Source organism: Muscardinus avellanarius, assembly GCF_963383645.1.
Source record: "Muscardinus avellanarius genome assembly, chromosome: 12".
In the NCBI taxonomy this organism is placed as follows: Eukaryota; Metazoa; Chordata; class Mammalia; order Rodentia; family Gliridae; genus Muscardinus; species Muscardinus avellanarius.
In genome coordinates this window covers 50191493-50217558 of record NC_137798.1, presented here as the reverse complement: position 1 = coordinate 50217558, position 26066 = coordinate 50191493, and the positions used below count along the sequence as shown (strand labels likewise).

At 39.0% G+C, this 26066-nt stretch overlaps 2 protein-coding genes across 4 annotated transcripts in view; one reads left to right on the top strand and one right to left on the bottom strand.

Annotated features, from left to right (window-relative positions):
- The window catches only part of TOGARAM1 (TOG array regulator of axonemal microtubules 1), a gene marked incomplete at both ends in the record, with an annotated part of 68657 nt that extends 57814 nt beyond the window's left edge, over positions 1 to 10843 (bottom strand). For all 3 annotated transcript variants that reach the window (XM_080707515.1, XM_080707517.1, XM_080707516.1), the window contains 3 exons: positions 813 to 943; positions 1647 to 1807; positions 8798 to 10843. In XM_080707515.1, coding sequence (XP_080563641.1) covers positions 813 to 943; positions 1647 to 1807; positions 8798 to 10843 — 2338 coding nt within the window. The remainder of the gene's footprint in view (positions 1 to 812; positions 944 to 1646; positions 1808 to 8797) is intronic.
- Positions 10844 to 12053: 1210 nt separating this feature from the next.
- KLHL28 (kelch like family member 28) overlaps positions 12054 to 26066 on the top strand; it is a gene marked incomplete at both ends in the record, with an annotated part of 36654 nt that continues 22641 nt past the window's right edge. The window contains one exon of the mRNA XM_080708173.1: positions 12054 to 12092. Within this exon, the coding sequence (XP_080564299.1) occupies positions 12054 to 12092 (39 nt within the window). The remainder of the gene's footprint in view (positions 12093 to 26066) is intronic.

Sequence of the window (26066 nt, the reverse complement as noted above, 5' to 3'; positions counted from 1 at the left end):
TCATTCAAAAGAATTTTACTCGCCGGGCGTGGTGGCGCACGCTTGTAGTCCCTGAGCTTGGGAGGCAGAGACAGGAGGATCGCGCAGGTTCAAAGCCAGCCGCACACGCTGGCTTAGGAGACCCTGTTTCCAAATAAAAATGTAAAAATAGGTCTGGGAGTGTAGCCCGGAGGTAGAAGGGCTTCCAGGAACCCCAGTACCACCAAAACAAAACAAAACAAAACAAAAGAATTTTACTAAAGGACATACAACAAGAATACTTCAGCTGGGCACAATGGTACATGTCTTATCATCCTAGTTAGTTAGGAGGCTGATGCAAAAGGACTGTGAGTTCAAGGCCAGCTTGGGAAATTTACCAAGGCCCTGTCTCAAAAATAAGAAATAAGCCAGGTGTGGTGGCACATGCTTGCAATCCCAGTACTTGGGAGGCTGAGACAGGAGGATTGCAGGTTTGTGGCTAGCCTCAGCTAATTAGTAAGGCACTCTGCAACTTAGTAAGACCCCGTTTCAAAATAAAACATAAAAAATAGGACTGGGGGTGTAGCTTGGAGATAGAATGCCCCTGGGTTCAATTTCCAGTTCTGAAAATGAAAAATTATTTTGAAACAGGGTCTCATTAAGTTGCTGAGATTGTTCTCAAACCTTCGATCCTCCTGTTTCAGTTTCCCAAGTACTGGGATTACAGGTATGTCCTGAGCTTGGCTCCATTTATTTTGTGATATGAGTAAATTACACAAAAAACACACAAGTTATAGTTGAAAATCCCACACATTTATACATCATTTCTTTCCAAAAAAATCTGGGATTTATACCTTTATCTTGATGACTGTTAGTTGTCCCTAGGAACTGTAAGTCAGAATCCACACTGCCAGTTTTACTACATATTTGTGAAAATCCAAGCTGTCCACATTTCCCAGGAAGATTTGTCTGATGGGTCCCAGTACTGCCTTTTGAAGAAAGGAGGGAAATAAAAGTAAACTTTATTTCACAAATACATCTTCTTTCACAATGTTGTACCTTGGGTGAAAATACTTATAGAAGTATCAGTACAGTGAGCCAGGGAGGCCAAAAGGGATAAAGCTTTTGGTACTGGCACATCTAATTAGTGAAAGGGAGTTAAAGGACAAAAACGGGCATGGAAAAGAAGCAGTTTCTTCCTATGCTCTCCCTTTTCTCAACATACAATGTTTCTCCAGACCTGGCTCTCTTTTGTATGCCTCACCAAGCCTGGCTTATCCAGACATTTTACTTCTGTATGAAAATACTATAGAATTTTACTACATAAAGGTCTATAAATTCTCCTACTAGAATAATGTTTGCTGGATATTGTGTCTGAATTCACAGCCAAAATTTTAACAACTGATAATTTGGATATTGAATAAATATTAAAATTTATAATATACTCAGTCTTTATCTTCTAAACCATTTTACCTTCCCACTGGTATCATTCTGTCAACAAACTTTTGCTTCTTTTAATAGAAAAAAATACAAATTTATTAAAGTACACAGGGAAAATCATAGCAGTGTGATTATCCCAAAATGTTATTATTTTTCTAATTATCAAGTTGCTAATTCATAAAATCCTTTATTGACATTTACAGATGTCTTTAAATTAGTTCAACATGTTAATTACCTGACACTTTTACTTACCAGTAGCACATACAGGAAAAGAATCTAAGTTAAAATCCCGACTATTCTGAAATAAGTTTCTTGACACTCTTTTTCTGCTAAAACATAAGTCATCATTGACCGGCATTCCTTGAGAGGGCTTTACTTTTGGAGATGGGATGAGATCATATGCTGAAAACTATGAGAAAAGAATAGTTAAGTTAGCAGATTTATGTTGATTTATAAACAGGAAAATTTAGACCCTATTATGAAATTCAGATTTGAAGAAAAAAATGTTATCAGACATACAGGGATACAAATAAACTTTCATATACACTATGGTACTCTAACAGTTTTTCTTTCTAGGATATAAATGCTTATTTTATTTTTCTCTTTCTTACTATTTCATCTTGATTCTTTTTCTGTATTTTATCTTCCCAAAATATATTTTTTTTCTGGCAACTAAAAAGAACACAGATGACAAAAAGGGTGAAAGGACAATGAGAATGAAGAAAGAAATGTCTCACTCAGCAGCATAATCCTCAAACTATGCCACCTTTGGTTGAGCATTAGGAAATAACTGAAGATCACTGAATAAGAAAGCATCTATACTCTTATTCTCACTGAAGCAAATTTACTCTTCATATTCTACAGCCAAAATGTACAAATAAATGACATCTATGTCATGTTTCCCTTCATTTTCCTCTGACAAGTCTCTTAGTTAAAACCAAGTACTGCCTGTTGTGGTGTACACATCTGTAATCCCAGTACTTGGGAGGCTGGGAAAAGGAGGATTCCAGGCTTGAGATCAGCCTCAGCAACTTAATGGGATCTCGTTCCCAAATAAAAAGATAAAATAGGGCTCAGAATATAACTCAGAGGCAGAATGACCTTGGGTTCAATTCTCAGTACCGCAAAAAGAAATAAACAAATTAATTGAAAAAAAGGAAAAGAAAAAGAGATAGGAGTATGGCTCAGAGGTAGAATCACCCTGAGTTCAAACTCTAGTAACAAAAAGTAAAAGCAAAAACAAAACCAAAACCAAGTACATATGGGCTAGAGGGGTAGCTCAGTGACAGAGCATGTGCTTAGCATACAGGAAGCCCCGGGTTCAATCTTCAGCACCTAAAAAAACCCCCAATGACATACTTTATATATGTCTAGTAGTTTATGGTTTCCAAGTCCTTTTTCATAAGCCTCATGTGAGCTTTAGTTAAAGATTGTTAAAGAGCACCTGATTCAAGTGTTCAGAATTCTTCACCAGTGATAACCTCAATTGTTGTGGATTATTTCACATCCTACTTGGCTATAAAACATTAAAAAAAAAGAGTGAATTGAAAAATCATACATCTGGATGTTTACTTAGAACTTATAGAAACAATCATGTCTAGCTTTATGATGAGCTCTCAGCCTGGTTAATAGACTTCGTTGTAAACTTTGCCAAGTAACAAATAGCAATGCAAAGCAGTCAAATTAAAGATATGTCTATGAAAATTTCTTAAGCCAATAGACTATTATGAGACTATAAACTACCTAATATATCCCAGCTAACTCATTATTCCTCATCAACTTCTGTGAGAAACCTATTAATTTCTTCAAAAATTAACCCAGAAAAGACAAATGAGAATGCCCTGATGAAAAACAATTGATTTTATTTGATCAAAATCCAGTATTATAATTTCTATGATTAATTATATAGTAAGAGACTATATTAAATAAAGCTCAAAACCTCATGCTTTTCATTTTTACTTCTATTATTTATTTATTTATTTATTTATTTATTTATTTATTTATTTTGTGGTAGTGGGGATTGAACCTAGAGGCATTTTACATCTGAGCTACAACCCCGGCCCTATTTTTTATTCTTTATTCTGAAACAGAGTCTCAGTGAGTTGCAAAGGGCCTCACTAAGTAGCTGAGGCTGCCCTGTGAACCATGATCCTCCTGTTTTAGCCTCCCAAAATGCTGGGATTACAAGCGTGCACCACCACACCTGGCTTACTTCTTATAATTTAAATATATTGTCTAAAGCCAGGTGTGGTGGTACATACTTGTAACCCCAATACTTGGGCACCTAGATAAAATGAAAAGGTAAGTCTTTTTGTTACATGACTTCTAGGTTTCTTCTTTGAGAACAAAAATTGGCTTTTTTTGGGTAATGCTGTATTAACATATATATATATATATATATATATATATATATATATATATATATATAACTTAAACAGTCCTAGATACAAAAGGTATAGTGAAACAGAATGTATACAAAATAATAGATATATTTTGTTCATTATCAAGGGAATTGTTAACAGCTTTTTTAAGATTGTCAAATCCATATCATATATTGGCTTACTTAATACGATCTGAGGATTATTTCAACAACAACAACAACAACAACAAATATATATATATATATATATATATATATATATATATATATATATATTTGGTGGTACTGGGGTTCCTGGAAACCCTTTTACCTCCAGGTTACAATCCCAGACCTATCTTTATATTTTTATTTGGAAACAGGATCTCTTAAGCCAGTGATGCTGGCTTCTAACCTGCGCAATCCTCCTGTCTCCACCTCCCAAGCGCGGGGATTACAAACATGTGCCACCACGCCCAGCTGGCATACACTTTTAATCCCAGTACTTGGCAGATAGTCAGAAAAATCACAGGTTTACGGCCAGCCTCAGCTACTTAGTACGACCCTACACAACTTAGTGAGACCCTGTTTCGACAACAACAACAAAAAAAGAATAAAAATAAGGCTAGTAGTGTAGCTAGGAAGTAGAATGGATGCTCCTGAGTTCAAGCTCCAGTCAAAAAAAAAAAAAAAGCCCTCTTGGGACGCTGATATGAGTATCAGTTTCAATGTCAGCCTCAGCAATGTAGTGAGACTTTTAGCAATTTGTGAGACCCTGCTTCAAATAGAAAAAAATTAAAAAAAAAAAAAAAAGGCTGGGAGTATAGCTTGGAGGTAGAATGCCCCTGGGGATTAAATCCCAGTAAAACACACAGGTACATGCTCATGCATGTGTACTCCATCCTTGAAAAATACACTCCTGTAACCTCAAATCACTGTCAAAATAATACACTAAACTCTTCAGTCTTGTATTTAAGGGTCTCCAAACTAGTCCCTACTTCTCTCACATAACCTTATTTCCCATCACTATACTACAAATATCATCCTTACAACTAAACTGGCCTATTTTATCTTCAAAATGAGCTACAGGAGTATATAAATAAAACATTCACGGTTCTTTTTTTAGGAGCTTTGCTATTTCATGTCACTAACCAATGCTACATATGGACAACACAGATATATCAAATTAACAGATGACTGCAAATATGAGGGCAGAGCCTGGACACAGCGACAGTTATAAAGAAAATACTATGACTTACTGTGTACTGCCTTAAGGCTACAGAGAGAGCTGGCTTTAGTCACTAAATAAGCTTATCCTTAGTCCACATTTATTTGTTTATTTGGTCACAGTACTAATATGTTATATTTTGCCTTGAGGCTTAATGGTTCATTAGCAGCTATGGATTCCCTAACACATGCCAAACACAATTCTGTTCCTTATGCCTTTTGTTGTTCAAGTCAATCCCCCTTCCAGGAATGCACTTTACCCCTCTGTCATTTAAAGCTTTGGCTCATATACAGGAATAAGTCAAATTCACTTTGTTCTGCTACCCTTTGCCAATTTCCCAAGGCACTGTAATGAAAGAATGTATACAGGGGAAGGAGAGAAGTTATAACTCCTTGTTTGACAGGATAGTGGTTAAGAGCACCAACCCTGAAGCCATACTTCCTAGGTTTAAATCAGCTCTGCTTCTCAGTAGCTAAGAGATCTTAGGCAAGGGTATTTAATCTTTGTGTCTAGAATCATGCCTAACACACAGTGAGCAGTACTAAGAGTTCAGCCTCTGCTATGGTCTGAATTCATGTGTCTTCCCCAAATTTGTGTTAAAAATCTACCTCTATGTGACAGTATTACAAGACAGAGCCTTTGGAAGATGATAATCTCAGCATTTGGGAGGCTGAGACAGGAGGATCAGGATTCGTGGACAGCTTCAGCTACTTAGTGAGGACTTTTGCAACTCACTGAGACCCTGTTTCAAAATAAAGAATAAAAAATAGGGTTGTGGGCATAGTTCGGAGATAGAATGCCCGTGGGTTCCATCCCCAGTATTGCAAAAAATAAATATTTAAAAATTACCCATTCTAACATATTTTGTTGGAGCAGCAGGAATGAACTAAGACAACTGCCTTTAATATTATTAGTGGTGATTTGAGATGAGCCAATTAGGGCTACAAAGTTCATGCCAGGTCCACAATTAACAAAGCTAAACTGGTACTAGGATCCAGTATTCTCACTTCTATTATATCTCCAATCTCTTCTGACTTTTAATAGCAACTGCTTCCATCAGTAACTTAACATTTAACTCTGCTAATTCTTATTATGTTTTAATAATATCTTGTCTATTTAAGAAAGTTATAAACCATTAATCACAAAAATATCATTTTTATATCTACGTCATATATGCATCGTACCCTATATAATACAGAATGCACTAAGGAGGCTGAGGGACATATATCAGCTAAAGTTTCTTTCCTTTACCCAACAACCAACTGCCTTTTGTAATTTGCTCCCCTTTTATGAAGGGCAGAGTAAGGGGTGAGAAGAAGAAAATAAACTTTTTCCTCAGATTTTTCTCTAAAAGGTAACTTAACACTTCAGTTACTTTCATCAGTATTCTCATTCATCCTCTCTCTCTCTCTCTCTCTCTCTCTCTCTCTCTCTCTCTCTCCCGCTTTAATAAAAAGCACATGCCCTTGGGAGACTAAGATAGGAGGACTGCAGGTTCAAGGTTGGCCTCGGCAATTTAGCAAGACTCTCAGCAACCTAGCAAGGCCTTCTTTCAAAACAAAAACTGGGGGTGTAGCTCTAATGTAGAAAGCCCCTGGGTTCAATCCTTGGCACCAAAAGAACAAAAAAATACACGCCCATACATACATTTTTTTTTGGGGGGGGGTACTGGGGATTGAACTCAGGGACATTCTACCTCCAAGATAAACTCCTCTTTTTATTTTTTATTTTGAAACAGGATCTAGCTAAATTGCTGTGGCCAGCCTCAAACCGGTGACCCTCTTGTCTCAGCCTCCTAAGTACTGGGATTACAGGCATGTAGCATCATGTCCAGCCCAATGATACTTATTTTTTGTGTGTGGTGCTAGAGATTGAAACCGGGGCATGCTAACTACATAAGCACTACACACCCCAGCCCTAGATTATTTTTATTTGGAAACAGTCTCATTTAATTGCTGAGATTCTCACTAAGTTGCTGAGACTAGTTTCAAACCTGTCATCATTCTGTCTCAGCCTTCCAATTACTGGGATTACAGGTGTTTCCCACCACTCAGGCCTAGAGATATCATAACGTGGATTTATTGATTATAACAAATGAACCCTTGTGTGAAAGATGTAGTGGAAAAGCTGTTTATGTGCATATGGGAGTCATTTGTACTTTCCATTTAATTTGGTTGTACACCTAAAACTGCTCTAATAATAAAAATTATTAATTTTAATATGTGTGTACATGCTTTTAAAAAAACTACATATATAAAAATATTTACTTGGTTCCTATCCTCTATTAAGATAATTTCCAATGTAGTTCCTTCAGACTATTTCTGATTGAATAAATATAACTTTCTGGGACAAGTTTTAATTTCATCAGAGCATATTTCAAATGTAAAATACATCTATGCCGGCATTTCAGAAATACACTTCTGATTCTTTTTACTTTGACCGGCATGAGAATCTTTTTTTTTTTTTTTTTTTTATACTAGGGATTGAACTCAAGGGCATTCAACCTCTGAGCCATGCCCCCAGCCCTTTTTATTGTGAAACAGTCTCACTAGGTTGTGAACAGTAATCCTAAATTGCTGATGCTGTCTTGAACCTGCAGCCTCCTGTACTTAGCCTCCCAAGTATTGGGATTACAAGCGAATGCCACTATGCCCAGCTCAGAACCTTTTTAATAATATTACACTGACAGATCTGACACAGAACAAGAAGTCTTAAAAAAGTCAATGTCATAAAAACAAATCAAAATAACAAGAACAAAGAAACAAACAAGTAGGAACATAGATTTAAAAAAGACATACTAACCACTTTTGGAACAAATAGGGAAATTTAAACACACACTATTAGATGTTACTGAACTACTACTACTAATGTTCTGAGGCATGATAATGATATTAGAGTGATACAGAGAATGTTATTCTTAGGAGATATGTGTGAAGACATTTAGGGCTAAAATGACAAGATACCTGCAACTATTTTTCAAATGGTCCAACAAATATGGCAAGATGTTAAGTATATGGGTAGTCATTGTACTCTTAACTGTAGATTTGGAATTTTTAAAATAAAAGCTTTGAGGGAAATCTCAGTTCAAATGTCCTATCTTTTCTGAAGGTTTTTTTTTTTAATTTTCTAGAAGAAATATTTTTCTATTTTCACTATTCCCACAGAAATCTTTATATTCCTATTCTAGTACTTAAGAAACTTTGTTAACTGCTAATTTATAGGTCTGACCTGTTCCCGAAACCATGTGGAATTGGTTTCATCTTTATTCTTACTTTTTTTTTTTTTTTTTTTTTGGTGGTGGTACAGGGGATGGGACCCAGGGGCCTTCTACCTCCTGGCTACACTCCCAGACCTACTTTTATATTTTATTTGGAAACAGGGTCTCACTAAGTTGCTAAGAGCCTCACTCAGTAGCTGAGGCTGGTTTCGAACCTGAGCGATCCTCCTGTTTTCGCCTCCCAAGCGCGGGGATTACAAGCGTGAACCACCACGCCTGGCTATTCCTGCAATTTAATCCTTCATCTAGCATCTACTATGTACTCAGTGTTGTATGAATGGAGTAACTTGACACACCAACTGAAATCCAGGTATTGTCTATTTTAAATTGTGCTTCATATTTAATAAAATCATTCAAGCAGGAAGCCTATTAAACCGTCTTTTGTGACCTGTACCATCATAATGGATGCCCACATTAGCATTTAAATTAATTTCAAACAAAACGTAACAACCCTCATGCAGCCTCATCCTTAAGAGTCAGCACAGGCATATTTATTTAAATAATTTTCGTTCAAGTCAAGGAAATTAGAGAAGCATACCTGATCTACCTCCTTGGAATTGGAGGTCTGGTTTTCTCCCATGACTCCAGGCTGCTCATTTTCCCATGGTAATTTATTTTTTCCTTTTCCTGCACTTAATACCCTTCGGGTACAGACAGTTGGACTGTATGATCCATACATTTGCATGCTATCTCTTGTGTGATCACCACAGTGACAGTGTGCACTCTGAGTTCTGTTACCAGCCAATAGCCAGTCTGTATCTGCTCCATGTACTAAATGGTTTGACCTACCCTGGGCAGAAGATGGCATAAGTATTGCATATTCCACAAATCCTTGTTCTGTTAGTCTTGGTAGGGTTTTTCTAGCCAATCTGGCCTGCACAGCATTCATGACTCCATCTCCATTATCTTGCAGTTCAACAGTATCTACAGCTTTAAAAAGGATGCTGGTTTTACCTGAGCCCATTGATGATGCCAACACAGCAAAGGCTTCTAGAGCTGCTTGGCGTACCCTGCGTTTGCTATCTACAAGAGCTGGAGCAAGATCAAAAGACAGTTTGTGTAAGTCAAAGTCTTCACTGGGATAAGTCAGGAGAGAGCAGATGCAAATGTTCACCACCTCCTCTCTTACTCTAGAATGCTTATGCTTAAGATGTTCCAGGAGTAAACAAAGCACCTGTTGAGGACCCACTTCCTTCATCAGCTTGAGGAAGATTTTCATGTATTCCTGTTTGATCACCAACTTGTTGTCTGCCAGCACTTTGACAGAAGCTGCTATAACAGGTCCCAAGAACTGTTGCACCTGCTCCCCAAGGCGAATAACCAATAAATGGAGAACCTGAAGTGTGCTATGGACCACTTTGAAGTTAGAATCGTCTAACAAATTATACAACAAGCTAATGAAACTAACAAGACTAGAGTGAGGGGTTGAACTAGGGTTAAATTTTCCCAGCACCTGTTTTAGTTCTTCAACAGCCTGAGTCCGATTTTTATAGTCTTCTTGATCCAACAATCTTGAATGAAGCTCTTGAGGAATAAATCCAAATTTAAGATTGCTATTGGAAAGAGTCACCGCAGAGGGAACAGGATCTTCGGGAAATCCAGAGGCTTCAAGTTCCAAATAATAAGGAACCTGACTTCCAAAGTGGGACTCCAGGTGGCGATTGTAAAGTCTCCTCAGGGCAGACGGCAGACGAGAGATATAGGATTGAAATCTCTCTGGGCCAAGACGCTCTCCAATTTGCTGAAGGGCAGAGAAAGCTGTCTCAGATTCTTCTTCTATCTCTTGATCGCCAAGCTTTCGGGCTAGAGATATTACCACCTCGGTGAGATCCAGGCCAAGCAATAAATCCTCAGGCGTAAGCAAGATGGGGAGCAGTAGTGCAGTGGAAGCTCTAAGCCGGGCATCGGTACTTTCCAGACCTTGATGTATAAGCGTTCTCAGCACCTGTCCAGAACTACGTTTCAGACATATGTGTAGGATCTGCAGCGCATCTTTCCGCAGGGCTGGGTTCTCTTCTCGTAAAGAGACAACTAGTTGAGGCAAAAGTGCTAAACTAAAGGCCTCTTCCAGCTGGCCTGCCTCTCCCTGACCCCGGAGAACATCTGACAGAAGTTGCAAGCAGAGTCGCTTCTCATCGCTCCCTCCTTCCACAAGCACGCGTCCCAGGGCCCGATACAAAGCTTCCTTGCGTCGGGGGAAGCCAAGTCGACCGCCCCGCCGCGGCAAAGCAGCCTGCAAAGCCTGGAAGGCCTCGGAAGGATCTGGGGCGGTGCGCAAGAGTTGAAGGAGCCGAGTCTCCTCTTCATCTCCTCCTGACAAACCACCTCCAGGCCCAGACCAGCTACTAGAGACGGCCTCCGCAGGCAACAGGAGGGTCGAGGACAGAGGCGAAGGTGTAGGGGGACACGAACCGTGGTCCCCGGCAGCTCCACGGCAGTAGTAATTTTTCTCTCCTCTCATGGTGCCCCCAACTCGACTATCATCAGTCTCTGGGGCGAAAGAGCGACTGCAGCTCTGGAGGCGATAGGCATACCGAACTGAATGGGGCGGCAGCGGGAGCAGCGCGGAAGGCGCAGCCGCCATGGAGGGTCGTCGAGTACTGGCGGCCGGAGGGAACCATTGCCGTCTCCGAAGGGCTCGATGAAGCCCAGCCTTCCAGTTCCTCTCCAAGCCCCAAGCTGCAGAGGAGGAAAAGGGTCAGCTTGAGCCGGGTGCCAGGCCGCCTCCGATTGCGGGAGACAGCCTTTGGCAAAATGGCCCCCGCGGGAGCCCCAGACCCCACAGCCACCACCGGGCGTAACCAGGAGCGCCACGTGACCAAACCGATCGCTTCCATGGTGATGTACTCTGCGCGGAACCCCTTGACCCGGAACTTAACGAGCCGAAGGGAATGCTGGGTCTTGTAGTCCATGTCAGGTGGTAAGCCTAGGCAGAAGTCTGGAAACGGAAGCCAGAACGTAAGAACGCAGCCCGCGCGGGGATGGGAGGGAGGGAGAAGACACTGGGCGGAAGTGACGCCATCCTTGCTCCGGGCGGAAGTTCCCCGCCCCACCCGTAAGAGTTGAGGTTTGACCAGAGCAAGTGAAGATCCCGCCCGGGCTCCAGGTGTCCATCGCTCCTCCTCCTGCCGCTGCAGGTGAGATTCCAGGGACTCAGGTATCTTCCTTTCTCTTTCCTCCAGCGGCTCAAGCTTTGGCAGAGTTTTGCCTGAGTGCCACTGGAGGTAGAGTGAGAGGCAAAGTAATGGACGGGAGCTGGCAGGGAGAGGCGACATCTTCTTGTTCAGGGTTGGTTACCATTGTAAACTCCGTACTCGCTGCGACCCTCAGTGAGTGCGATCCTTTCCTCTCGCGGTCCGCTTACAGCTGCAGGAGATTCGGGCCAAGGCCAAGCTCGCAGCCCGAGTACTTTTTCTCAATTCCTGATCTTTGGGACCTTATTCACTCCGCCTTCTTCCCCCGTGTCCCCTTTTCGTACTTCTCTTAACCCGCTGGCTGTGAAGGGTTAGTGGTTTTCTGTCGCTTTTCCTTACTGTCATTACTTTAAGTTCTTTTTAAAACGTACGTAATCTTTACGTAGGTCTCTTTCCTCAAAGCTAACTCCCTCCCCTTACACGTTCTCAAAGTCTTTTCTTCTAATATAGTTCCTCTGTGGGACTCTCCCTTTCCTCCCATCCTCTCCCTCTGCAGCCCCAGCCTCCCAGCAGGCTCCTCGCGAGTCTCTGCAGCCTTTCTGTCTCCTGGAGACCGAGATTGCAAAGACAATTTCAGTTGCGGTGGAAGTTCTTGGCATCATGGTCCTAGGAGAATTCTGCCCAGTGGATTTAGGGTTGGTAGATGTTTCTTTGTTTTAGGCGAACTGGTAATTTGGTGGACATTTTGTCCTCGTGACACAACTGAAAAGCTGGAGTGTTTGTGTGAGGCAGAATACTGAGGAGTGTGAGAGCGATTTTTAAAAAAGGAATAATAGTTACTTTTGAAATACTCAGAAGTCTGAATTATAATTTAAGTACCAAACTTACTTCAAGCTCAAATATTCCTGCCCCATTCTGTACCAGATGGGGTCTCTTACTTCTAAAAATCTTGAAATAATTGAGTGTTTTGTTTTGTTTTCTTTTTTTTACTTTGCCTTACAGCATAATTTGCATAGCATAGATTTCTTTCTCTTTTTTGTGTTGCGGTATGAGCTACACCCCCAGCTCTATTTTTTATTCTTTATTTTGAAACAGAGTCTCACTGAGTTGCAAAGCACCTCACTAAGTAGCTAAGGCTGTCTGCGAACCGCGATCCTCCTGTCTCAGCCTCCAAAATGCTGGGATTACAAGTGTGCGCCACCATGCCGGGCTCATAGATTTCTTTTGGGTGGACAAGAGCTGTGTAAACTTGTATCATATATTCCGATTTAAATTCTAGGTTGTTACCACATTAGTCATTTTTATGTATGAATGAATCTAAATTTGGTTTGGCTAGCATATTTCAGTAAATTAAAATATTTCCCCCTCTTCCCAGTTTTAGGGACAAGGTAAGGGCATGGGACCAAAGTTTCCAACCTCAGAGACTCAAATGTATGCTTCTACTTACTTATGCTCAGACATGAATCCAATTCAACACGGAAACAAGAGAATGATATGATATATACGTTAGAATGTACACAGTAGAATGCTACTTTATGTTGCAATAGAAGATAAAACATTCCACTGATCGGAATTTTCAAGTTGAGGAGCCAAGTTAATAACTGGAGGTTTTGTGGTATCCTGGGAACAAAGCAAGATGCGTCTTCACATCCATACAATGTAGGTCCTGTTTATATCTATTACAGGTATAAAGCAGATTTAAAAAAATTCTTATTCTTGGATTTTAGGGGTCTTTTGTAAGTCCATTACAAGAACCTGTATGTTTTATTTTTTTTTTTATTTTTGGTGGTACTGGGGGCAGCACCCAGGGGCTTTCTACCTCCAGGCTATACTTTCTACCTCCAGGCTATCCTCCCAGACCTATTTTTTTATATATTTTATTTGGAAACAGGGCCTCACTAAGTTTCTGAGAGCCTCACTAACTAAGTAACTGAGGCTGGCTTCGAACCTGTGTTCCTATCTCAGCCTACCAAGTGCAGGGATTACAAGCGTGTACCACCACGCCCGGCCTGAATCTTTATGTTTAATCATAGAAATAGACAGGGAACAGAATGCTAATCAATTTCAGAATAGAGGAATACATTTTTAGTTGTAAGGAGGTTTAGTTGAAAGGAGATTGTTAAAGATACTTTGAAAGCTGAGCATGGTGGCACACCCTGGTGATCCCAGCACTTGGGAATCTGACACAGGAGGATTGCAAGTTTGAGGCCAGCCTCAGCTAGTTAGTGAGGCCCTCCCCAACTTAGTAAGACTTTGTTTCAAAATAAAGGATAAAATAAGGCTGACCGTGTAGTTTGGTAGAATGCCCCCGGGTTCAATCCCTGTTACTGCAAAAAAAAAAAAAAAAAAAAAAAAAAATTTTGTAAAGTTGAATAAATTATTGTGAAGAAGTGCTATGTAAGTGAAACGTACTATTAATGTTACACATAATTGTAATAATACAGCTTACTTTGGGTTTCCTATATGCCATATAGGCACTAATGGAGATTAGCTAGGAATTTAATGAATATTAGCTCATCTAATCCTCACAATTTGGGGAGGTTATATATTCTACATTTGTGCTGTGGTATATTTTATGACTATATTCTCTGGAAAGGAATTGGTCAGAGAAATAAAGTAAAAATTTAGTCTGTTAGCTATTTGCTTAGAACTTTGGGAAAGTTTAGTGGGGAGGAAAGAATATGTTGAAACATAGGCTATAATTTTATTTTTCCATTATTATCATGTGTATCTTTTATTATGTATTATTTGATTATATATTTTAACCTATCCTTTTTGGATTTCTGTTCTGAATCTTGTTAATTACTTCTTGAATCAAAACTTTAATAAGGTTAAGAAATTATGAGTTTATTTTTATACATATAGGATTAAGTCAGCTATATATTTTCATTTAGTTTGGCTTATGTTCTAATGCCACTTTGCATTTCTGTCCTGAGTCCAAACTATAAACACAAATCTAATTTTTATTGAATTGTAAGTACTGATCTGTGTAAGTTAACAGGATTTTACATCTGTTGCAATCAGTTTTCATTGGACAGGGGTTAATTTATATAACTTGAAGCTTTTACTGTATGTAGTAACGCCTTTGGAGACTTGCTGTCTTCTGTGTTATGTATGAACTCATAATTATTCATGTTATGACAGGCTTCTAATTTGACTTTTGTTTCCCTAGATATAATAAAAATCAATCTTAGGGAAAATGAAATATGTTCTACTTGTTGCATCGATTCTTTTCTGAGGGAAGTTGAACTGTGGGAGAAAAAATTAAGAAAATGGTTGTCATAAAATAGTCTCCTAATTCCAGAAGCTGTGTTCTTTTGATTTTTTAAAATAGTGTTTGGATATTTTTTAAGCAGTTCTAATTTCTCTTCATTTATTTTCTCTGGTTGCGATCTATATTTATATGGTAGAAGATAATTGCCTCCCAACTGATTTCAGCACCACTGCCTTGTAGCTAGATGTCAATTAAGTAGATACTAAGCTCACCTTTATTATCTTGATTTCAGAATCTAAAATTGTGGAGTCATTGTAGACTAGAAAATTTTATTTGAAGTTTATCAAATATTATATTGTGGATATTTTCATAAGAAATTAAGTACAATATTGTTAAAATTTTCAGATAGACTTTATTCAATATTGAGTAATTCAATTACCTAGACTTAGAATGTTCTTAGGTATTCATTTTATGGTACCAAAATTAAGAACAACAACAACAGCAAAAATAAAATGCCAGGTATGTGGGAGGAATCCACTATATTACATTTGCTATTATACAGTTAAAAGAAGGAAATGATTCTTTTTTTAAAGCCCTGGTGTACTTTTTTTTCTTTGTTTTTTGTGGTACTGGGGATAACCCAGGGGTGTCCTGCCTCTGAGCTATACTCCTAGCCCTATTTTATTTTTTATTTTGAAACAGAGTCTTGCTTAGTTGCTGAGGCTGGCTTCAAACCTGCAATCCTCTTGTCTCAGCATCCCAAGTACTGGGATTACAGGTCACTGCACCTGGCTCCAGCTGTACTCTCTGTATCTAATCTGCATACACATACACACATACTCTCTCCTTTCTAGGTTTCCATTCTACACATTTTAATTTTTTATTTGTTAGAATTTTAATAAGAATAAGAAAGTATGAATTTATTTGGTAAGTGGGACAGTATAACAATATCTAAGAATTTTGATATGGGAGAAAAAATTTTGCCTCGGGCATAATAGTTCTCAATTTTTTTTTTTTTTCCTGTGTATTTGTGTATGTTACGAAGAATTGGGCCCAGGAGCTACCTTTGAGTTACACTACCATCTGTATCTTATTTTTTGTTTTGAAACAGGATCTCACTAAGTTGTTGAGGGTCTTGGTAAATTGCTGGGGTTGGCTTCGAACAATCCTGTCTCATCCTCCCGAGTTGTGGGATTACAGGCCTATACCAGCATGTCTCCTCAAATGTATTTATCTATAACACAGGACTAATAATAGCAGCTCATATCTCATATTGTTGCTGTGAGGCGGAAGCAAATTAATACATGTAAACAGTATAGAATAGTACATGCTACATTATGACAAAGCTGTACCCTGGGTACTGTCTTATAAAATAATTTAGTGTTAAGCCAGGTGTGGTGGCGCACGCTTGTAATCCCCGCGCTTGGGAGGCGGAGACAGGAGGATTGAAGCCAGCCATGCTGGCTTAAGAGACCCTGTTTCCAAAACTAAAAAAATAGGTCTGGGAGTGTAGCCCGGATATAGAAGGGCTTCCAGGAATCCCAGTACCACCAAAAAAACAAAACAAACAAACAAACAAAAAATAAATAAATAAAATAATTTAGTGTTATCAGAAATGGTTATCATTTGGATCAGTAAATATTTTAAGCAGTGCAACACTTTTTTTAACGTAGCATGTAAAGAATATTGTTCTAAGGCTCTAGTTTCTGTAATGTGTTTTATTAATCTTGTAACCTTGTTTTGTTTTTGCTGTTCTGAGGATCAAAACTAAGGCTTTTGTTTTTATGAGGTGGGCTCTCACCATGTTGTCTAGGTTGGTCCCTAACTCCAAGGAATACCCCGTCTCGGTCTCTTGAGTACTGCGACTACTGGCAAGTGCCAGAAAGCCTAAATGTGGTCTTGTTAATTTATTTAAACTCTCTGAATTTAAGATTCTTATTGTGTTAGTCTTATTCAAAGTTTAGTGCTTTGTATTATCCTTTTTTGTTAAAGACATTACACTGTACAGAATTTCAAAAAGTAGAATAATCCGATGGACTGCCATGTACCTTCGTCCAGCTTCAGCAGCTTTCACCTTATGAAATCATTTACATCCGTATCTACTCCCTCATTCAGTATTATTTTGAAGCAAATCTCTGTTGTATTAGTTCACGTACACACATTTCAAGATTATAAGAGCTAAGTCTTAAGACATAATTATAGTACCAATATTCAACAGCAGAATAACAGTGGTTAGTTAATATAATTAGTAATCTAGTCATTTTACAAATTTCTGCTTACATTCTAAATGTGTGTACACATGCATATGTACGGATTACAGGTTGTGTTTGGTTGCTATGTCTTTAAACGTATTCTAATCTGTGTTTATTCTTATGATTTATTTGTTGAAGCATCAGATTATCTCCTAAAATTTTTCATAGTATGATTTTGCTAATTGCATTTTGCTAATATACTTTAGCATGTGTGTATGTCAGAAGGCCCTGACACCTGGTTGACTCCCTTTTTGTAATGTTAGCAGCCCTTCATCATCAATGTATACTTCTCTTAATTCATTAAGGGTGCAAAGTGGTAACATTTTGTCATTCCTTCTCCATTGATTATATTACACACATGTCTGTATCTTTTGTGTGTGTGTATGACACTGGGGATTGAACTCCGTGGGGTTATACTTCCAAGCTACACTCACAGCCCTCTTTTATTTTTTATATTGAAACAGGATCTTGCTAGTTTTCCAGGGCTGGTCCCAAACTTGGGATTCTTCTATTCAGTCTCCCAAGTACTATAATCCCATACCTGGGATTATAGATATGCACCACCTCTTTGAGGCTATTTTTTTTCCCTTCGGTACTGGGAATGGAACCGAGGGGCATTCTACCTCCAAGCTACACCACCATCCCTATTTTTTTATTCTTTATTTTGAAACCGAGTCTCACTGAGTTGCAAAGGGCCTCGCTAAGTAGTAGCTGAGGCTGTCCACAAACTGCGATCCTCCTGTCACAGCCTCACAAATGCCCGGATTGCAAGCGTGGGCCACCATGCCTTGCGTCTGAGTTTCTTTATGTATTTTTGGACAGTGTATTTTTTTGTATGGATTTATAGAAATACCTATCTTTGTTGGGTCAAAAGGTAAATGCAGATTAATTTTGCTAGATTTTTGCAGTTCTTGTGTCATTTTACATTCACAAGGCAATAAGTGAGTGTTTATCACAATCTAACCATATATTATGAAGATAAATTTTTTTGTGTGTGTGTGTAGTAATGGGAATTGAACCCTGGGGCATTCTACCTCTGAGCTACACCCCTAGCCATTTTTATTTTTGACAGGTCCTCACTAGGTTGCTGAGAATCTCACTGTGTTGCTGAGGCTGCCCTCAAACATTGGATCCTCTAGTCTTAGCCTCCCAAGTACCGGGATCACAGGCATTTGCCACCACACTTGGTGATGAAAAGAGAATTCTTAACTCCTTGTAGTTTTAATTTACTTGATTATAAGTGAAATTGAGCAATTTTTATATGGTTAAAGCCATTCGTATTATTAACCATCTGTTTATTTTTTTTAGCCATTTACTTCTTTATAAGGCTAGGGAACTTTAGAAGTATTTTATGTATTACTGATATTTTATATATGCTCCAAATATTTTTCTCATTTTCATTTATATTTTACTTCGCTTATGATTTTCTTACCTATTCAGAGTTGTTTTTTTTTTTTTTTTTGGTGGTACTGGGGTTCCTGGAAACCCTTCTACCTCCGGGCTACACTCCCAGACCTATTTTTATACTTTTTAAAATTTGGAAACAGGGTCTCTTCGAACCTGAGCGATCCTCTTGTCTCCACCTCCCAAGCGGGAATTACAAGCGTGCGCCACCACGCCCGGCTTACCTATTCAGAGTTTAATGTAATTAATTTTTTTTAAATTTTATTTTATTGGTGCACTGTATTCATACATCATAGTGGGATACAAACTTTTGTAGACATACATGCACACATCGCCCAGTCAGCCCCCACCCGATCCCCACCCCATTCTCTCCCCATCCCTCCTTCCCATGCTTGGCTTAGTGGTTGACATCTAGTATTATAGCAATTTATCCAAAATTAAAAATGATAATCTCACATAACAGTTTCATTTGTCTCATACCAAGCGTTTGATGATTTAAAGATAGCATTTCAATATTTCTTTTTGCTTTCTTTCTTACTAGAGCATATTTTTTTCTGTTTTTTTAGGTGAAACTATCATATATTTATATATTTATTTTTCAGAAAAAAATCTATCCTAATATGGAATATGAATTCTAGATACCCAAAACGATCTTGAAAAAGAACAAAGCTAGCAGATATATATTTTCTGATTTCAAAACTTATAAAGCTACAATAATTGAAACAGTGTAGTACTGTTCTAAAGGCAGATATATAGACCATTGGAGTTAAATACAAGCCTAGAGCTAAATTCTTCCCTATATTGTCAAGTTATTTTTGACAAGGTTTCCACGAACATTTGGTGGTGGAAATAATAATCTTTTAACTAAATATTGTTGAAAAATAATAATTACATGGAAAAGAATAAAATTGGACCTTTACCTAATCCCATATACAAGTATTAACTCAAAATAGATAATAAAAGACCTAAATATAAATCTTAAGACTATAAACTTTTAGGAGAAAATCTGGGTCATAAAACCTCACAACATTGAAATTGGCAGTGATTTCTTGGATATGATTTCAATGGCACAGGCAACAGAAGAATATACAAACTCCCTAAAAAATAAAAGAAAATATTGTATATCCAAAGACAATGTAAACAGAGTTAAAAGTTACTAATAGAATTGGATAAAATATTTCCAAATGCTATATCTGAAGGTATATTACTATTCCAACTAGAAATCCTAAAAATTAACAACAATAAAGGCAAACAATACAACTTAGAGATAGGTAAAAGACTAACATAAATAATGAATCTCCACAGATAACCAATCTTAGTTGTCTGTTGGATGGAAACTCTTGTTTCTCTGGTTCTGTTGAGTGTTACCTATTTCTTCTTTGTATTTAATCTCTTTGAGTAATTTCTCTAGCGCTGGTTTTGAAGACATAAATTCCTTCAGTTTCTGTTTGTCATGGAAGCTTCTTATTACTCCATCTAATTTGATAGAAAGTTTTGCTGGATAGGAAATTTTTGGCTGGAAGTTGTTTTCTTTCAGAGTGTGGAATATGTTACTCCAAGCCCTTCTGGCTCTCATGACTTGGTTTGGGAAGTCTGGAGTGATTCTAATTGGTTTGCCTCTGAATGTCAGTTGGCCCTTTGTTTTTGTTGCCTTTAAGATTCTCTGCTTGGCTTCCACATTGGTCATTTTGACAATTATGTGGCGTGGGGATCCTCTTCTCCGATCCTGTCTAAAGGGAGTTCTATAAGTTTCCTGGATCTGTGTATCAACCTCTTGCTCTATATTTGGAAAATTTTCTGCTATTACTTCCTTGAAGAGATTGTTGATCCCTTTGGTATCACTTTCTTTTCCCTCCTCTATTCTAATTATTCTTAGGTTAGCTCTCTTAAGATGGGCCCATATTTCTTCAATGTCAGATTCCTGCTGTTGGATATTTTTTTCTAGATTAGAAACTATGCATTCATTTTTGGATTGCTCATCTTCTAAGAGCGAGATTCTGTTCTCCATGTGGTCTAATCGGTTGTTTGTGCTTTGAATTGAGGCCTTTACTTCATTAATTGCATCCTTTATCTCTTTTTGGCTCTCTCTGAGTTCTTTTCGAAGCACCTCTATTATTTCTACAGTTATTTTCCTGATTTGATCTTCTAGAAATCTCTGATTTTCTGTTTTGTCAGGTTCTGATGTTGTGGGGTTGTGCACATTCATTACTCCAGTGTTATTCCTCTTTCCCATGATTTCGGAGGTTTGTGCCTTCTCTGGGTTCTTCCCTTGGGTCACTATGGCTTCACTTAAGGTGCTCTGGATCTCGAGTCTGTATTATCTCAGACCCCACTACTCCTTTACTGGGTTGTATCACAGAGTCTCCGACCCAGGGAGTCGATAGAGGCTGCTTTAAACTATGGGGGGTGCCAGGTTGCACGTTCTCCTATGGTGTGATATCTCTGCCACCACCACTCCCTCACTGGGTCAAGTCCCAGGAGGCCCAATACTGCGATTTCTCCTCTGTGGCCCGCAATTTGACTCACTGTTCTTGAGTACGCAGATGTAGCTGTACTGGACTCGGTGATTTCACTGCTGCTGCCGCCGCCGGTGGCAATATGGCGCCTCTGCCACGCCCTCGGCCATGAGGCTGGCGTATTTTTTCTTCTCTGGTTTTGATTTCCACTCTGAATTCCTGCAGCGTGTGCTGAGCTCAGCCACTGGGAGCTTTAAATGCTGTCTGCGCCGAAAGATCCCGCCTGGCTGTTCCGCAGCAGCTCACCTGGCTTGCTGTAGCCGTCCGTTGAGTTCGCCGCTGCCGCCGGCAGTATGGCGCTGCTGCCGTGTCCTCGGGCGCGTGTGTCTCCTCTGTGGTCCTGAGCTCTGTTCTCAGTCTGCTTTCTCTCTGGAGCCTGGTGGTTTTTTTTGTTTTTCTGGTGATGGTGTTTTCTGGCTATGAAAGGCGCTCTTTTTGTGGTAATGGAGATTGGTTGTTAGCGGGACTCTTAAGCCCCGCTTTTCTCGGTCGCCATCTTCCCGGAAGTCCTCTAATGTAATTAATTTTATCTTCGATTATTGTTTCTGGGTTTTGTGTTTAGTTATAGTTCTCAAATCACAGGTTGTAGAAGAATTAATTCTTATTTCATACTAATACTTGTATACTATTTGTATAGTTTCTTTGTGTGTGTATGTGTGTTTGTGTGTATGTGTGTTTGTGTGTATGTGTGTGTGGCACTAGGGATTGAAGGCAGATTCATTCTACCTTTGAGCTATACCCTTAGACTAATTTTATTTCTTATTTGGAAACACAGTTTTGCTAGGTTGATGAGAGTCTCACTACTTGCTGAAGCTGTCCTTGAACTTGCGATCCTCCTGTCTCAGCCTCCCAAGTACTGATATTACTAGTGTGCACCACCATGTCTGGCTACTTGTGTGATTTCATATTTTACATTTATACTGCTGATGAATTTGGATTTATCTTGATATAATTTTCTGGAAGGAATATAGTTTTTTCTATTTCCATATGGTTACTTAGTTATCCTAGCATTTATTTAAAAGTTCCTTTAACCCACTGATTTTGAGATGCTTCCTTTTTGTCAAACACTGAATCTACATATGTAAATGACCTGTATTTTCTTTCCCATTGATTCGTTTTTCCTTACATACATTCTCATATAATTCTCTTTGATCTACAGCAGATTTTACAGATGAGAAAGTTGAAGTATAGGATAAGTAATTTTCCTAAGATCAGACAACTATTGGATAGGCAAATGTAGACTTGAACCCAGATCCGTCTGGTCCAAAATTCACACTTTTACTCATTGTTCTTTCCTATTTTTCACTGTACTTGCCCTTCCTGATGTACAAAGTTGTTACAGAGATAAAATAAACTGTCAGTGTAACACTGGCACAAAGGTGGGATTTTTTTTTTTTTTTTTAGTGGTACTGGGGATGGAACCCTTCTACCTCCAGGCTACACTCCCAGACCTATTTTATATTTTATTTGGAAACACGGGTTCTTAAGCCAGCAAGGCTGGCTTTGAACCTACATGATCCTCCTGCCTCTGCCTCCCAAGTGCGGGGATTACAAGCGTGCACCACCACACCCAGTTTGAATTCATAATTTTGAATGTATTACAGTTATAATTGCAATAATGTTTAATCAGTTTTACTTGTGCTGGAAGTAGTTTAACTGGTTCTCAAACTTTAGCATATATAAGAATCACTTGGAGAACTTAAAACAGATTGTCTAGCCGGGCTTGGGAGCACATACCTGTAATCCTACTAGTACTTGGGAGGTTGAGATAAGAGAATAATCACAGGTTCAAGGTCAGTCTCAGCAATTTAGTGAGACCGTGTTTCAAAATAAATAAACAGGGCAAGGAGTTTAGCTCAGAGGTAGAGCATACTGATTCAACCCTCAGTATAAAAAACAAAACAAAAACAGATTATCCAGCCGGGCGTGGTGGCAGAAGGATCAGAGGTTCAAAGCCAGCCTCTCTGGCTTAAGAGACCCTGTTTCCAAATAAAAATATAAAATAGGTCTGGGAGTGTAGCCCGGAGGTAGAAGGGTTCCATCCCCCAATACCACAACAAACAAACAAACAAACAAACAAAATATCCAGTTTCCTCTCAACCTTGTATGCTTTGTGACTTTTTATATTTGTTGTGGGGCTCTAGAATTTGCTGTACTGGCAGGTCCCTACGTGATGTTGATGTTCTTGGTAGAAGACCCATATTTTGAAGAACAACTGTTTTTTGTTTCTTTGTTTGTGGGGGGTTTGTGTGCATGTCTGTGTGGTACTAGGGATTGAATCTAGGGACATTCTACCTCTGAGCTACACCCCAGCCCTATTTTATTTTTATTTTGAAATGGGGATTCACTAGGTTGATAAAGAGTCTCACTACTTGCTGAGACTGTTCTTGAACCTCTGATCCTCCTGTCTCAACTTCCCAAGTACTGGGATTATAAGTGTGAGCTACCATGCCTAGTGAAGACAATTGTTTTAAAATTTTATGTTTGAGCCGGGCATGGTGGTGCACACTTTTAATCCCAGTACTTAGGAGGCTGAGACAGGAGGATCGCACAGGTTCGAAGCCAGCCTCAGCTACTTATTGAGGCTCTCAGCAACTTAGTGAGACCCTGTTTCCAAATAAAATATAAAATAGGTCTGGGAGTATAGCCCAGAGGTAGAAGCCTCTGGGTTCCATCCATCCCCAGGACCACACACACAAATAAATAAAAATAAAGTTTTATGTTTGAAAAAGTTAAAGTCTGTGAATTTCTAAGTCATATTTTTTGAGAGAAGAGAGGGTCAAGTTAAATTTTTTTTAAAGAATGACATGGTAACCTAGTGTAATTCAATTTAAGTTCATTATTGTTGTTGTTTTGTGTATATGTGTGTTGTATACTGGGCATTGAACCCAAGGATCATTTTCCCATTGAGTAACTCCCACCCCTAGCCCTAGTTAGTCTATTTTGAAACAGAAGTCTTGCTAAGTTGGGGCTGCTCTCAAACAAGTCATCCTTCTGTCTCAGCCTCCCAAGTACAAGGATTACAGATGTGAGCCACCATGCTCAGCTGAAGTTCCCTATTTTTACCTTGCCTTTTTAATGTTTTTAATTGAAAATGTTTAGGTTAAGCATTAAAAGTGTAATTTTTTTTTACTTAAACTTTATTCTTAATAGTTTGTACAAGGAATAAACATTGTCATTTGCATCCCCTATAGTGATAAGAACATTCGTAGGTGTTCTTTTGTAATTTACCAGTATACTTTCTTGAAAAATATTTTAAAGGTTTTAACAACATAGGTCTAGGAAAGTGAGTCAAAGGAGAATTACTATAGGAGAATAAGAGTAGGGAACAGCTTTGTTATGGTACCCTGGTGACCTTGCATATAGCAAAGACTTGCAGGACTTTATCTGAGGCCTGCATACCTTGCAAATTCTGAAATACAAGAGGATGGAAGGATGAGGCCGTCTCCCGCTTACAACCTGTTTCTGCTAGAAGTCCATCATAAGATAGTTTCTCCTCATATCCCTGGTTATGATGAGCTATGGGCATTACTTCCCAACCCCTTGGAATAGAGCTGCAGAATCTAAAACTGCTCAGCTACAACTTACAGGTAGTCAGACAGCCAGAGCCTTTTGTTTGGGTTTGTCTTTATTGGTATGTAAGACAAGGATCCTAGAAGTTTGTTTTTTGGCTGCTACTCTTTTCACTAAGTAATAAACTACCTAAATAATAAACTGTAGAATTCTAAACATGGCTCATTGTGTCTGTACTGGTAGAATTATTTAGACTTTAGACCGGGCATGGTGGTACATGCCTGTAATCCCTGTACTTGGGAGGCTGAGACTGGAGAATAGAAGGTTTGAGGACAGCCTCAGCAAGTAGTGAGATTTGCATCAACCTAGCAAAACCCCGTTTCCAAATAAGAAATAAAATTGGGCTATGGGTGTAGCCCTAAGGTAGAATGCCTCTGGATATAATCCCTATAACCCCCCCCCCCACACACACACACACATACACACACACACACCACACAGAATTATTCAGGCTTTGGCCTTCCCTTGGTTATATTCGTTCAGTTTATAGTAAGCCAAGGTTCCTTCCTTTTTTGGAAAGCATGGACACATGAATTTAGTTGGCAAAAACCAAGTCTTTTTTAAGATAATATTGGTCATAGGCCGGGCGTGGTGGCGCACACTTGTAATCCCAGCATTTGGGAAGCTGAGACCAGAGGATCATGGTTCGCGGACAGCCTCTGCTACTTAGTGAGGCCCTCTGCAACTCAGTGAGACCCGGTTTCAAAATAAAGAATAAAAAATAGGTCAGAGGGTGTAGCTTGGAGGTTGAATGCCCCGGGGTTCCATCCCCAGACCCGCCAAAAAAAAAAAAAAAAGATAATATTGGTCATAATAAGTAGCATCCAACAGTAATATTTATTAAGATAAATAGTATTTTTTTTTTTTTTTTTTGGTGGTACTGGGGGTGGAACCCAGAGGCTTTCTACCTCCGGGCTATACTCCCAGACCTTTTTTATATTTTATTTGGAAACAGGGTCTCACTAAGTTCCTGAGAGCCTCACTAAGTAGCTGAGGCTGGCTTCGAACCCGTGTGATCCTCTTGTCTCAGCCTCCCAAGCGCGGGGATTACAAGTATGCACCACCATGCCCGGCTAAGATAATAGTATCTTGATGGGAAGAAAAGTAAGAAAAATGAATATTATCTAATAATTATTGAGTGCTCATGCTAACATATAGAAAGGCATTTTTTATTTAAAATTGTTTTGCTGGGTGTGGTGGCACAAGCCTGTAATCTCAATACTTGGGGGGGGGCTGAGACAGGAGGATCATAGGTTCATGGCAAGCCTTAGCAACTTAGTGCGGCCCTGTTTAAAAAAAAAATTAAAAAGTGTAGATCAGAAGTAGAATGCTCCTGGGTTCCATTCCTGCTATCACCAAAATAAAAAATAAATACTGTCTTGTAAAGATGACTTTCCCAAGATCACATAGTTATTAAATAGCATTGACAGTATAATAACCTGGACAGCCTTATTCTAGAGCCCAGTCTCTTAAAATTGTATTATCTTGCCGGGTGTGGTGGCATACGCTTGTAATCCCCATGCTTGGGAGCCAGAGACAGGAGGATCGCATAGGTTTGAAGTCAGCCAGGCTGGCTTAAGACCTTGTTTCCAAATAAAAGATATAAAAATAGGTCTGGGAGTGTAGCTCGGAGGTAGAAGGGCTTCCAGGAACCCCAGTACCACCAAAAAAAAAAAAAAAAAAGTGTTATCCTACATATCTGGATCTGTGTAAT